Source organism: Coccinella septempunctata, chromosome 5, assembly GCF_907165205.1.
Source record: "Coccinella septempunctata chromosome 5, icCocSept1.1, whole genome shotgun sequence".
Classification (NCBI taxonomy): domain Eukaryota; kingdom Metazoa; phylum Arthropoda; class Insecta; order Coleoptera; family Coccinellidae; genus Coccinella; species Coccinella septempunctata.
In genome coordinates, this window is record NC_058193.1 from 36,346,932 (window position 1) to 36,362,062 (window position 15,131).

The 15,131-nt window shown below is 37.0% G+C and overlaps 1 protein-coding gene across 3 annotated transcripts in view; it reads right to left on the reverse strand.

The window, feature by feature from the left end:
- Nucleotides 1–1,152: 1,152 nt before the first annotated feature.
- LOC123313475 (octopamine receptor beta-2R) overlaps nt 1,153–15,131 on the reverse strand; it is a 111,934-nt gene continuing 97,955 nt past the window's right edge. For all 3 annotated transcript variants that reach the window (XM_044898372.1, XM_044898373.1, XM_044898371.1), the window contains one exon: nt 1,153–4,880. In XM_044898372.1, coding sequence (XP_044754307.1) covers nt 3,480–4,712 — 1,233 coding nt within the window. In that variant the 5' untranslated portion in view covers nt 4,713–4,880 and the 3' untranslated portion in view covers nt 1,153–3,479. The remainder of the gene's footprint in view (nt 4,881–15,131) is intronic.

A 15,131-nucleotide genomic window follows, 5' to 3' on the forward strand; every position in this document is an offset into this window, starting at 1 on the left:
AACGGCATTCTAAAAATTGGGGCATTCTATTACTATCCTAGGATATAGGAGTTGTTTTGAGGGTTAATTCTCTCAAACAAAAAAGTTCATGCTTAACTGAACTCCAGAGGGCCATTGGAGAAATGAAAAATCTAAAAAAAAAATTCGGTTTTCTAGTTCATATCTTTTCCTTCGGAAGTTGGAGTGCTTATTTTATTTTTCCATTCGGCAAATGTATTTGACGTGTGCCAGAAATCCAGAATCAGAATATCATCCATGTATGATATCAAAAAAATTATTTCTGAAGATTGAGCAGAAGTGTATGTCTAATAATAACTCTGCTTTCTCGCTTACCAAATTAGAAGTCTCCACTCTGAAAACTTGGGGGAAGTTGGCATATATTTGTCCAAGGAAGGTAAACCACGAAATACTGGAAACCGAGGAAAGTTTGTTCAATATTTGCGTGGGCTCGATGGTGGTATGATTTACGCGAGATTATTCGATTTTGCTTGTGCAAATGCAGATTGTGAGGTATGGTAGGTTCAAAATTTGCCAAACAATCCTAGGACGTTGGAGCTATAACTAGGCAGTAACGCTTGGGAATTGCCATGATAATTTTCGATGGAATTAATCGGTTGGTTGATTTATACCGAAGCAACATTTGCGTATGAAATTTGAACATGTGGAATCAGACTCGAGTCGAGCTGAATATTTTGATATGTTTGAAATGCTCAGATTGCATAGTAAATGCAAAAACCTTTATTTCAGTCATATCAATTTTTGTGAACACGCCAACTGGTATATAGTGAACTGGGTTCACTACCACCCACCTGAAGATGCTACACTGATAGCGAAAGACATTGTTGAATAACTTATGTAAGTGAAAATCATATATACAATTCGGTTTTTCAGTTTAATTAAGGATTTTCATCAAGTATCGGCCACATCAGTTCAATATTTTGCTCCACGATAATCTTTCCTCATTTAAATTCAGTTAAAAATCACCTTCAATCTGAGAATGTCACTGGGAATATTATTCAAAGGAATCAGAGCAGGTTCCATAAGTTCTACTATTTGCAGCAATTACAAATTGGCGAATGCAACAAAAGTTGCAGAATGGCGAATGCGCATATGACGGGTTCTGGATTAGGGCAAAAAAATATAAAGCCTCAGTCAGTCACACAATTATTTTTCAACCATAACACAATGATAACAAATGAACAAATAAAAGTCTTCATAATCTAAAAACTAATATTATAATTTGTATATTTGGTTTGTCATTTCGATAAAGAGAACTTATAATCAACTCAGATATCACGTAATAATTTTTTTCATGGACATGTAACATTTAATCAACATCGACATTTCTGATGATTTTTGGATATTTGAATCCGTTTCACAACGCTTCAAAAATCATTTCCTGATTCTCAACATCGACACATTGAGGGAAGACAATACATAATGATATTCATTATAACATCTTTGATATAATACCTCCTTTTTCATGGAGGATTATGAGAACACTAGCTGCGAAACTTTTCATTTCTTTAAATGCCCGTATTACAGGGTTTCTACAAATAATTTATGCAACTTGATGGCCTTTGATTTTTTATCTGATTTGCCGTTTTCAGTAAATTTCATAACTAATGATGATGATTATTTTTCCAAGGCTCTATCAATGGTGAAACTATATTATAAACGAGATATGTTGAAAAAATGTTCATTCCTCATGAGAAAAATTTAAATTACTATTTTCAGCATATCTCTGAAAATTGCTGAATTGATTGGAAACTGAAAATCGGTTTTTTTTTCTAATATGTGAACAGCAAAAAGAAGGCCACTATAATGCAATAAATATTTATAAAAACCCTGTACGAAAATGATAAGTAGTCGAATTCGATATTGCATTGGTTTTTCATACATAAATTAACCTTGCGAAGAATAAAATTAATGCTTTCTGATTTTTAGGTGAATGAATATTTACTCAGAAAAACTCTTTATGATTATGGCACACCAGTTTCACCTACTAATATGTTCTTATAAATTCTGATTGTTTCATAAATGAAACTCAATACCCTTACAGAATATTTTTTATACATAGGTACATTGAATATAAACGTTCTCAAACTCCCTCTCTAGTAGGTTTAAAGTTGATTTAGAAAACAAAACATTTCGATGTATTCAGTGCTGTAATTTTATAATATTCATTTTGATAATATTATTGCTTCATTGATTCATTTATTTATAAATGCATTGGTCGAATCTTTTCCTAGTCTCACAAACTCAATTTCATAATTGCACACTCGCTAGAATTATGATTGTATATCGCTACAATTTGAAAATGGATGAATTTGAGGATAATGTACACTAGAGATGAAAATATAAAGAGTTTACACATGAAACATTCATCTAGGCCAGAGTTTATACAGATTTATACTAAAAATAATATCGAAATTGTAAAAATTGTATTAGAGGACAATAATCTTCCTAGAGATCATTATTTTTTCAACGATAAATTTGTTGTTGTGATTAAATGTATGTATATAAACATGTTTCCGTTTTTCTATCAATTTAATATAACAATATTCGCGTTCGAATGCTTCGAGGATCAGCATGTGGCAATAAATCAATTTTTCTTGAAGAGGTTGAGGAAATCAAATTGAGTTGTTTCCTTTTGAATTACATCCGATCTAGTTGCCATCAATATATTGCATTTATATAGTTCAATGATGATACGAACAATATGATGTTATAAGTTTTTCATCTACTTTAGGAGTAATTATTGATTTATTTCAGTGTTTCTTCGAAAAGGGATGAACCAGTTGGAAACATAAAAATGAATGTTTATAATTACCCAAGATGAAGGGTTGATTTGTCAAGTTGAAGGAAAATTGAATCCTTCATTTCAAAAAATAAAGTTTCAATCTATTATTACGAAAGGAATATCTGGCGGCTCAAAAAATATTTCATGCTCAGCGAATTGATTATCAAAGAAAACATGTCGAGATTCTAGTTAATATCTTAGGCTAGGTAACTCAAAACTCAAGTTTAAGTTTTTTTTTTGGCATTCTAATTCATCTAAGGAGTTTCAGTGATAATATAATTATCAAATTCCTATTTATCACACACTATCACTTTCGAGAAAGTTGTTACACACTTTTACAGAAAAATAGCACCATAGTTTCGAATATTTACAAGAAGAGATTTTTGGACACACGGTTAGTAGAGTTCTTGGGGTTGTAGACTACCTGATTAATCTTTCTGCTGAAAAATTGTTTCTTTTGTTTCTTTTCAGTTGAAGTATGTTGTATGAGTCAAGTCAACGTATCTAGCTGATCTGGATTGGGAAAATTCATAAAAAAATTTGAGAGGACGTACGAGACACAATTCTTCAGCAGAGCAGAGGAGTATATTTGTGGGATTTAGAGGTTCATTGTAACTAGCAGCATACAACAAACTTAGAAGCTTGTTGTGGTGAACTTGCTGCTAGTTAAGTCTACTCAGAGACTCGATCCGAATTCTGAACTCCTCCGCCTATCTACATGCTTCAGGTAGGTTTCTGAGTAAACGCTTCTGGTACGATCGTCATACCTCCTTACGTCAAAACGATCCAGGTCGGATGGAGGTCTACGACAAAGACTGCAGAAGGCGCACTGCAGGGTATTCTTGAACGCCTCCCTGAAGTCCCTGTTGAAGTAGGCGTAAATCAGAGGGTTGAGGGTGGAGTTGAAGTAGCCGAACCAAAATACTAAGGTGACCACGAAATGGGGACAATCACAGCTGGTACAGAGGGAGACGCTGACGTACCACACGAAAAATGGAAGCCAGCAAATTATGAAGGTGCCCATTATGATGCCGAGGGTGCGAGCAGCCTTATGTTCACGTTTCATCTTACTTATGTTCCTATCTTTAGTCGGGGTCTCTTGGTTCATCTCGTGGAGTGTGAGGGTTTTGGAGGAATTCGACATCATATCGCCGTTGGAGTTGTTCTGGTGGAGCAGTAAAGCCGTCCCGTGTCTGTTGTACATCTCTTTCTCTTGCCTGTTAGCCTCTCTAAATATTGCTGAGTACATATAGATCATTATTGCACAGGGTATCCAGAAGGATATACTACTACTTATGACACTGTAAGGTTTGTTGACGACGAACTCGCAGGTATCTGGGTTTTCTTCACGGAATATTTGGTTATCCTCAGTCGTGTACCACCCCTGGTAAATTGGCACCATGAGCAGAGAGGGACAAGTCCAGGTGGCGCCTATCATCATGGCCACAACCTTCTTCGTCATGTGGATGTTGTACTTCAACGGTTTCACTATCGCGTAATATCGATCCACGCTTATGCAACAAAGATGGAGGATGGACACGGTGGACAGGTAAACGTCTATGGAGTTCCAAAAGTCGCACATGAAGTACCCGAATTTCCACTCCTCGAAAAACTGCACACTGAAGTTGAACGTCATCACGAACATCGCGATAAACATGTCGGCCAGCGCCAAACTTATCACATAGTAATTCGTTATCACTCTCAGTTTCCTATGCCGCATCACAGCGACTATAATAAGGAGGTTTCCGAAAATGGAAACAACGATGATGGATACCATCACGGTGGACTTCAGGTAGTGGAGGAGGGTGTCCAGCCATCGCCTCTGGTAGGCCCCACCGTCCGCCAGCAATGGGTCGGTGATGTTGTTGAGGAAGTCAGTGAAATTGAGGGGCTTGATGTCAGCGGCCATTGATTCAGAATCGCTCTTCAGGTCCTTTTCGAATTAATGCAGGGGCGTTTGTCGTATATCAGGATGCGATGTTGTCGCGGATGGGGAAGCATTGTTCATGTTGTGGTGGATGCGGTCGAAATCGAATCTGGTTCCGGCTGAATGCTTGATGAGGCGTCTACGTGGACCCTGAAACGGAATGAAATATGAATTATCTCTACGTCAGTCGGATGGAATTGATGGAAAGATCTTATTATCAATTTTCCTTCAATTTAATGACGAAACAATGCACATACAATCGTGGAGATTCAGCGAAATTCAATGGAAACGTGAAAGTTGTTCTACGCGCATTCGCCAATTTGCAACTGAAAACCCAACCAAATCAATACGAAAAAAATACAGTAAACGGATTATTTTATTATGAATAGATAGATTATCTCCACTCCTCTTGTATACAAATATCTCTAGGGTTAGAAAGCGGATGATTACACCGAAGAATTATCTTCAAATCATTCGTTAGCGTGTACCAAAATAGACGATATTTTTGAAATCTAGGAACTGAAGATACTACCTCTACACTCAATTATATGCCAAACTTGCCTTATACCAATGTTAGCAGTTTCCGAAATACTGGGTGTGACAGTAAAATTCAATGTATTGTATTGAAAACAGGGAAATACTTTCATATGACACAAGCCTACTTATCATGAAGAATTTGGAGAAGTATTTTAGATGTATAGATTGCAATTCTAATATATGCAGTAAAGCTTCGATCACAAATATCTAGAAAACTGTAAAGAAAAATGATATTGTATGATATTGCTCAAAAATTCATTTCTTACAGAAAAGGTCTATTCTTTGAGTTCATTTATTTAGTTTTGAGTCGAAAACCTGCTATGTTTGGTTCATGTAATTGGTACAGTGCCTCAATCAAACACAGTGGCGACAATTGGAAATTTAGCAAGAATATGGCGGCTTAGAAGCAAAGATATTACACAATATGGAATATCTTTGCTTAGAAGCACAGATTTCAATGCTATGATCTCTAATTCGGAATGCGGATTGGCTCACGTCACGTCACGTGACCAAATCCGCCATATTCTTGCTAAAACGATGAAAAACGAGACCACAATTGTCGCCACTGTCTCTTTAGAGTCACTGTAGTAATTGGCTATACCTATCGCCCTCTATGAATTACTGTGAAACCTGATATACATTCCGATTTCTCACCTTAAGAAGCACCGATTGTCAATTTTTATGTTTTGAAGAAAGCTTCCACACCTTGTATCTCATAAACTAGCAACATTTGTACAAGGCTTTTTCAGATCAATCGTCATATAATACAGGGTTAGAACTATTTAGAGGGGGACTACACGGATATCGAAAACCGTTAGAAATACAGGGTAGCTTAAATTAAAAAAAAACTTGATTTATTTAAGGATGAGTGGGTTGGTATAAACAGTTCCAAAATATCTCTGATGGTTCCTGAGATATCTTGAGAAAACTGAAAATCAAGATTATAATTTTTTCTTCTTAACTCATTTATTTTTGGAGATAACTACACGAAATTCGGTGTGTAATCATAATTCAATATAGCGATTATACTGGTGTACTACTTTTCTGTAATTCAAGCCATCCTTTATTTTTAACGGTTTTCGATATTCCTATAGTCAGCCTCTAAATAGTTCTAACCCTGTATATTCTTCATTGATTTCATATGATCCGCGAAAATATGGTGTTCAATTCCCACGGACCGTTAAATTCCGGGAAAAAACAATATACGCTTTCCGGAAACTATCGCGAATCAGCCTTTCCGCAAAAGCCTTCTCCCATTAGCCTTTTCGCATAAGCCTTCTCTTTTAAGCCTTTTCGCATAAGCCTTCTCTTATGAGCCTTTTCGCATAAGCCTTCTCTTATGAGCCTTTTTGCATAAGCCTTCTCTTAATAATATTTTCGCCTTTTATTAGCCTTTTCACATAAGCCTTCTCTTTTAAGCCTTTTCGCACAAGCCTTCTCTTATTAGCCTTTTCGCATAAGCCTTCTCTTATTAGCCTTTTCGCATAAGCCTTCTCTTATGAGCCTTCGCGTGTAAGACCTTTCTGAACAGCGCTTTCGTATATGCCGGTTAGTATAATCTCTCTACAATAAGCCTTCTCGAATGAGAACGTTCTTTTCCGTCTCATACCCGGACGAGCTCGAAAACTGACATCAATAGGGTCGCAGAGGACATCACCAGCAGCGGTGAAATTCGTCATAATTCGTCGGCGACAGCTCGACCCCCAAAAAGACCGATTTGACCGCGAAACGCGACGCGTGAAAATCAGTTCGACAACCGTGGGCTAATAACCGTTAGTTCGAATAACAAAGTTAGGTTCCCGATCGGTATTAGCGCATTGCGCCACCTCGTTATTACCCCCGGATGCGGTCGTTGCCGTGCGTCGACCGGGCGGAGGCATTCAATATTGTACGGCTCGCAGTAATTTTGCTTTCGAATAATACGGTTCGACAAATTATGTGGGGGCTTTCCGCATATGTAAATATGCATTTCTATGCAAAATTCGCGGCTGAAATTTCCACGGCGGAAGGATGTAATGGAAAAACGCCGGCTGAATGTAAACAGAAACGTTCGACGGGGCTCTGGATGTCGCGTAAGATATATGGGGGTTGTCCAAGGGGTTGACGGATGCATAATTGTCACGAATCCTTCTCCACCACTCTATATTCGATACTTATCGCAACTTCAACTTCGAGGTACTTTCATGGAGCTTCTTTATCGCCTCTATCTACCCTCCACAGAAGGTTCATACATACAGGACAACAGTTCATAGGGATCACGCATAAATTTCACTTTATCAGCGGCTTTTGTTAGGTTATTCGAAAGACCTGTTATACATGTGTTCTTCTGTGAAAAATGGGGTATTTCAAGTTGTTTCTATCTATTTTCTTTACTTCATCAAGCTTGAAAACTAATCGAGTTATTTTTAAATGTTCGCTTAGCGCATACACCAATTTGCAACTCTAATTCCCGTGTGCTAAGACTCATTTAACGAAGTAATACTTATTTCAGTAATTGCCATGGTTTCTGCTAAATTTTTTTTGATAAAGAGCATTACAATTTTCAACATCAAACAATAATTATAGCATGTGTATGAGATACAGTTTTAGCAGAGGTTAGCGTAACAGGGCACCATACAATTTTGCGTATGATATAAGAGCTTAGGGAAAAACCCCAGTAAAAAACCCTTTCTCTAGGTGAATGTAGTGAATTGTAAGAGATAAAACTGTTTACAAAATGAGCTGGAATATTTAAAATTGAAGGATATCTCGTACTGCAAAGATTGATCCTTTCCTCGAAGAAAAAGAAAATTTCCAAGTTACTAGAAAATTTTATCTGAAATTAAATAAAAGCATAAAAACGTGAGACAGTGAAGTTCTATATGAATGAATGATTAGGTTATCTATGTGAATGATTGAATGAATATGTCAGATAGACTTGAAATTCACAACCCAATAAAAAAAGATTCGGAAACTGCATGAATAGACCTAAACCATCCTGAAATTTATAAATGGGACAATGATTAACGAGATGATTTAGGGTTTCTTCTGATTCCCCGCATTCACAACTAGGGCTATCAACTGAATTACATCGGAAAAGCATACTATTGCAACGTCCATGACCTGTTCTTAAACGATTCAGAATACACCATATTTTCCGTGAAAGATCAAAATCAGGAACTCTATTCGAGGGATTACTAACTAATTCTTGACAATAGTGCACGTATTCCATTGAGACTGCCAAATGTCCTTGTCCCTTACATTCGAATTAAAGAAAGAGTTGGACCATAAGGGCCAATATAGGACAGAATTGGAAATGAGTACAGAAAGGAGTAAAATTGATTCCAAGAATTTATAACTGCAGTCTGTCTACAAATATGAGGCGATACAATGTTTGAAAGAACTGGTAACCATTGAATACGTGAAGATTTAATAGTTCTAGTAATGATTCTTCTAGAAAGATCTAGCTGTGCATCAAGTTTTTTCACATAGGTACTATTAACACAAACGGGGCTATAATATTCAGCAGCTGAAAAAACCAATGCTAGGTCTGCCGTTGGAAAAGTATTTGCATCAGCACCCTTTGAAGTACCAGATAGTTTATGCAGGTTATTATTCGTAGTTTTCAACTCCAGAAGTGAATTTTCCAAATGAGCTTTGAAATTAAGCTAGAAATCCAGCATAACTCCTAGATATTTTGGATTGAAGTTATGGTTCAAAAAAGAATGACCGAAAACTACGCTCCATTTTCTATATTTTTGATGATTATTCAAATGCAAACGCCAAATGAGTAAATGAACTCCACTTCTTTTAAAATTCATAAGAGGCATCTCAGTTGTTTTTGCGTGATATTCCAACAAAAACAACCAAGTGCTTTACTGTTTTATCCGTATAAAATAAAAGTGTAACAACCAAATCCCATGAAAAATTCCCAGTACATCGAATAAGCCGATAAAGAGCGTCACAAACTGAATTGGAGGAAGTTTCATTGACACCAATTTCTCCTATTAATCTGCCCCGGCTATACCAATCGCCGTTGGAAGCTCTCGATAAGGCTTCACTGATTAAAATCAATTAAGCCCTTCGATACTGGCCAATTACGTAATTCATCGAACTCGATTAGAAGGGATAGAGATATCTTGCTTTGGCGGAACCAGCGGTGTGTCAATTTCCGAGTTTGCCACAAAGAAAGGCTGCCTTGAGAAGTGTTCACCAATTATTGAAACCCAATTCTAATAAGGACAAATAAATCCTAAAACATGGTCAGCTTCCTTCAATGAAAATTGGTATTATTTGATGTAAAATATTCGAATTGTGTTTGTCTCCATAATACCACATGAACTGGCGAGACACGATTCGAATCTTTTGAAATTTCCTTATATAACGTTCCTTCCAAAATAAGCTCGCCCCCCTTCTGTTTACACATGCAAATAGAGTCCCTCAAAAACCCATATTATTCATGCTACAAAGATCCATGACTGAACTCTGCAGATTCCCCTGTCCTAAGTACACATTTCCCAGAGGAATGTGTCATAATATTTGATAAAACGCCTAAAATTGGCCGCCTCCACCCTGCAACCAAAGCCCTGAATAATTCTGGCTTGATTTGAATAACCTCCACGATTTTGGCGCCGATCTAAGTGTAACCATAACCATTTTACGATTTGGCAGTCCTCATCAATATCTTCTATAGCCGACAGACAGATATAACGATACAGATAACCTTTTTCGGCTTTTATCCTTCATATTAATCCGAAGTTTATGGATGTTTATTTCCTTGGAAAAGCGTCTGCTCAGGACGTCATGGCAACAGTTCAAAAACTTCTACAATAAATTTCAATGTAACGGATTATTCAGAGACAGTTTCTTCTGAACCATTGAAGACTGATTAGGCTTCACAGACACGAATTTTTGACGTTTTTCTTGGAATGCATCCTATTTTTTAGTTGTGAAACCAAATTGATACTGCAGTATTATAAAATCTCCAGATTTGTAGATAATCCCATAAAAAATAGTTCAGTGATTATGCGCCAGAAATATTTCAATGACAGTTAAAGGAACTACTGGATTTCCGAACATAGAAGAGACTAAAAATGTCTTTGTCATTCGAGAATGAAAAATTTTCACCCACATCAGCTGTAGAATGAGACACAAGGATAACAAATCATTAAAATTTATCCCAATTGTCAATGAAAAATTGCCATTTCTTAGCTTATTTCGATTTTGATTTTTTTCGGTGACCTCAGAAATATTTTCATCGCATGTGTGAAATTTTTTCGATATCGTTAAGGAACTTCGAGACTCGAATATTCCAAAAATACCTCGCTAATGCACCAGGAGGCATTGGATGCAGTTGTTGAAATAAATTTCCCGCACTTTATGAAGGACATCACTGATAATTCCTGCGAAAATAAACCATCCACAAATTACGCTTGTGCGACACCGAATGCTAACTAATGTATTATGTACGGTGTCGGTATAAATAGAAGTGGAAATTATGCCAGGATATTATTTTAGCGGGAACACGTTTGACATGTGTACTGCGTCCAACATTTTGCCTGTATCAAAGAGCGCGAAAGGCAGAATGACAATAAAGTCTCACCAAAAGTGCTGTTTTTTTTACAGCGTCGTGAACAGCGAATTCCAATTTTTATTTTCATGGATTTCGAGATTCAGGTTGATTTATTGTCCAAGAATCCTCGAAGCACTGTCAGAATCGTGGCAATCAAACTTTCACCATTTTGATTATAATGTTTGAGCATCAGAACGAGTTGTTTTATGGTTTTTTCACTCCCATAAGTGACCTATAAATGTGCCATGAGGTAATCGATGTATTTTTAACGCCTAATCTAAATCTTTCCTCTTATTGAAATGAATTATCGAAACACCATTCACAATAAGTATTATATAGTACTTTGAAGTGTGTCAACTTACAGTGTTCTACAAACAGCTCGTGCGGACTAGGTAGCACATTTCCTATACCTGGCGATGGATGGCGCACTTGTCTGTTTATATCTGAATGGAGCCCATCAATCTTAGAGTCCAGCTAACAATATCCTCAAATTTTCATTGGCAGATGCGGGCTTATGAGTAAGGAACTGCCTGAGTTATCCCTACTGATGATTTCTTGAGCTAGTTCCGTGAAAAATGCACTTATTTATTCTTGAAACGATGCTAACTCGCTCAGCGCTCAACAACCAACCCTTTTTTTTCAGCTAATTACTATTCATTCATGACGCATCGAATTAGTGTTCTGATTTTCAGAAAATAAACCTGCTGAAGGCAAAGTTCGAATGGTCGCTAACGAAATAAGTTTAAATGAAACGATTCAGTTTCCATTAACGTCAGTTTGTGTTTCGCTCCGAGCTGAAAATCTCGTACTCCACTGGAAGAAAATTCGAAAAGTTGGGGGGTATAAGAAGTTTTCGATGTTTTTAATCGTTTTTCAGTGAAAGAAAATTTGTTAGGAACTGAAAACTAATTGGAAGATTGAAGTTGATTCTCAGTTAGAGTTATGATTGAAACATTATTTTTGAGCTGTTGGTATACCAACAGAGATGTACCTAATGTTCTCTCAATGGGAATGAACGAAATGCACAATTTATTTTTAACAAAGTTACGTTGATCAGTCAGTAATGGTGGCCTGGACGAAAATCCCTTGGTACAGGAATTGCACCAATGTGTCATGAGAGCCAATTGGGGTGCATACCAATGAAGCATCCCTGGACCTCTGAAAATGTGTTGATTTACTATCATAGCATACGGCAATTCGGTTCGTGTTTCAATTTCGGACACAATGCGGAATTCCACTTGTATGCACGCTTTTCGTGTGTAGATGTGCGATATTTATCGTTCATGTTATCATATAGGCCATGGTTTATTTTGCGCAATTCCTATCTACACCCTTTGTGAACGAAAGATAATTTAGAATGCGACCGGAATACAACAGGCATCCGATGCTTTGATGATTTATGTTTTTCTGCTGTTGAAACGGAAAACTGTTCTTCATCAACTACTTGTGATTCCATGATAAGACTAAAATGCTTTTCACTAAAATGAGTCCAGGAAAAACTCGCTGTCTAAATGAAAAACTAATTAGTTCACGTTTCAGACAGCTAAGATCCATCATACAGGTATCACCTATCCACCAGCCAACACAGATTTAACCGTTCAATTATTGGTCTGTTTGTATTTCGCTGAGAATCAAACATGTTGTTGCTTCGGAGGATTTAAGTGAAGATTCATGTAAGCCAGTCTTGATTCGGTTGACTAGTGAAGCTAAAGAGGTATATCTGTGTAAACATGGCGAGGAGCAATAATTATCGTGCCCATGTTTGTGCAAGTTTAATCGTATGGTAATCACACAGGATCGATTCTCTAGGATTGGTCTCAAGAGTCCCACCCCTTCGCGCAATCTATACAGTGTGTGCGACTAAAGAGATAAAAGAAGAGGAAAAATTCTTAGCCTACTATAGAACCAAACAAATGTTCAATGTCAAAATATTTTATAACTCAACATATCCTCCTCTTAATTGGATACATGTATTACAGCGAACCTGCAACGTCTCTAGACCTTTCAAAAATAATGTTTTCCTGCTCTGCAAACCAGACCTCCACAGCTTTTATTACCTCTTTTCTGGAAGAAAATTTACTACTTTTTAACTTCATTATCCAAAATATCAATCATGATTACTCTATGGCAATCCCAAAAAACAGAAGCAAAAACTTTTTCAGCAGATTTTTGGACACGAAACTTCTTAGGTCTTGGAGAACTAGAGTGTCGCCATTCCATCGATTGTTGCTGGATCGTAGAAATGTACCCAAGTCTCATCCATAGTAACAATTCGGTTTAAGAAGTCTACATCGTTTTCAAATCGAGCACAGATCGAACACGATGCTTCTACCCTTGCACGCTTTTGGTCAACATTCAAACATTTGGGGATCCATTTCGCACCAATTTTTCTCATGTCCAAATTGACGTGAACTATATGATGAACGCGTTCGTATGAAAATTCAGTGCTTCAGATATCCGTTTCAGCCCAATTCGACGGTCTGATGAAATCATGTCATGAACTGCAACGATATTTTAGGGGACTGACACAGAAACTGGCCTTCCCGATCAGTCATCATCTTCAATAGAAAATTCAGCTCTTTTGAAACTTGCAGTCCAATTTTTCACGGTCGCATACGAAGGACATTGATCACCAAGGGTATTAAGTATATCTTCGTGAATCTGCTTACCTCTTAACCCTTTTAAATACAGGTACTTGATGATGGCTCGGTACTCCAATTTTTCGATTTTCACAACTTCGGTGAACATCTTCTTTCTTTTAATTTATTGCGTAACTCTGGTTTACTTTTTTGACCTCAAACTTCACACTGACACTTCTAATGAGTAATTGTTCGTTGCTATGGTAATGGAATATTTTTTTTATGCATGGAACTGGTCTAGGCTAAATCGATATCAATACATCCTCGTATATGCCATTTATTTAATGAGCTAACATGTTTGGTAATATCTCTTATTCCTTAAACACTCAAACAGTATACACCTAATACAAAACTATGTAATCTTTCAAATGCACTGTATTCTCAAGTTGAAATATTACATTTTTTTTCGTTTTACTCATTCAGAAGAGAATATTTAATTTAAATTGCAATATCCGTTTCCTCGCTCAAATTTCACGGCTGTGAATATCACTTCATTCGATTTCTGCAACGTATTTCGTACCTCTAGCAGAGATTTTTCCGTTGCTCTCTCCTTATACGTTTGATATTTTATATCGAGTTACCTCCTGTCCGAAGTGAAGGCACATAATGTTGTTGGAAATGGGACCGAACCAACCGGTTTCCACGTGCAAATTGAATTTGTCATTGTCTCAGATGCCAGAAAATATAATAAATGTGCTCTATGAGGGGCAGAGGTAGGTTTGAGGACACGAACGTATGGGGATTTATAAAATTTCGAAGTAATGACGCGGCATGATGAAGTTTAGTCTTTGAGGATCTAGTTTCGTATGAAAAGTTTCAGGAAATTGATACCGCGGATGTCAGACCCTCCGCAGTGAAATAAATGAAAGGAATAAGGATTGACAGCAGGGGCGTCCACAGATATAAATATCTACAAAAACAACAATACGATAATAATAGTTGATTTCAAAATTATCGTGAAAATATGATGTGGTAATCAAGGTATTTTCTTACAGAATGGAATTATAGAAAAGGACACGAAAAAATGATCAGATAGGTGCTCAAAGGAGAGAAAAAGAGATCTCGGATTCTGAACAGTCCTCGCTTTCTAGCATTTTCTGGTATTGGCCGATATGCCCTGGCATAATTAAATTTTCCTAACGTTTGAACGCAATGCCGACGTACAAAATCTAGATGTCGCACGCGAATATTTTCGAATTCAATTAATGAGCAGGCAGATGCACTCTATGAATAGAAACTGCATTTAATTCTGGATTATTCGGAAATTTTGGCATGACAGGCAATCTCACAAAACACTTGCAATGCAAGAAACGAATCTCAAAATTTTAATCCTGCGTTAAACGTTGTTTTGATAAAAATAAATGGAGTATAGTACTTCGTATACTTCAAGGTAAGGTTAAGAAAGAATGAATTCCTCCAAAACGTCTTCCAGTCCAACGGCAGAACCTCTGCTTCAAGTTCAACTGAAACACATTCGTATTGAATGATGAAAAAACGAATTGGACGAATTCAAAGGACGTGTCTGTCAATATGAAATTCCCATTCCTCAGTAATGGTCTTTTTCATTCACGGAAATGATGTATTGCACGAAAGGCCAAAAACCCTCCCGAAGAATTCTGTTTCACTCCATTATTCAGACGCGGGCACCCCAGAAATTCCTCGGATCACCAAATA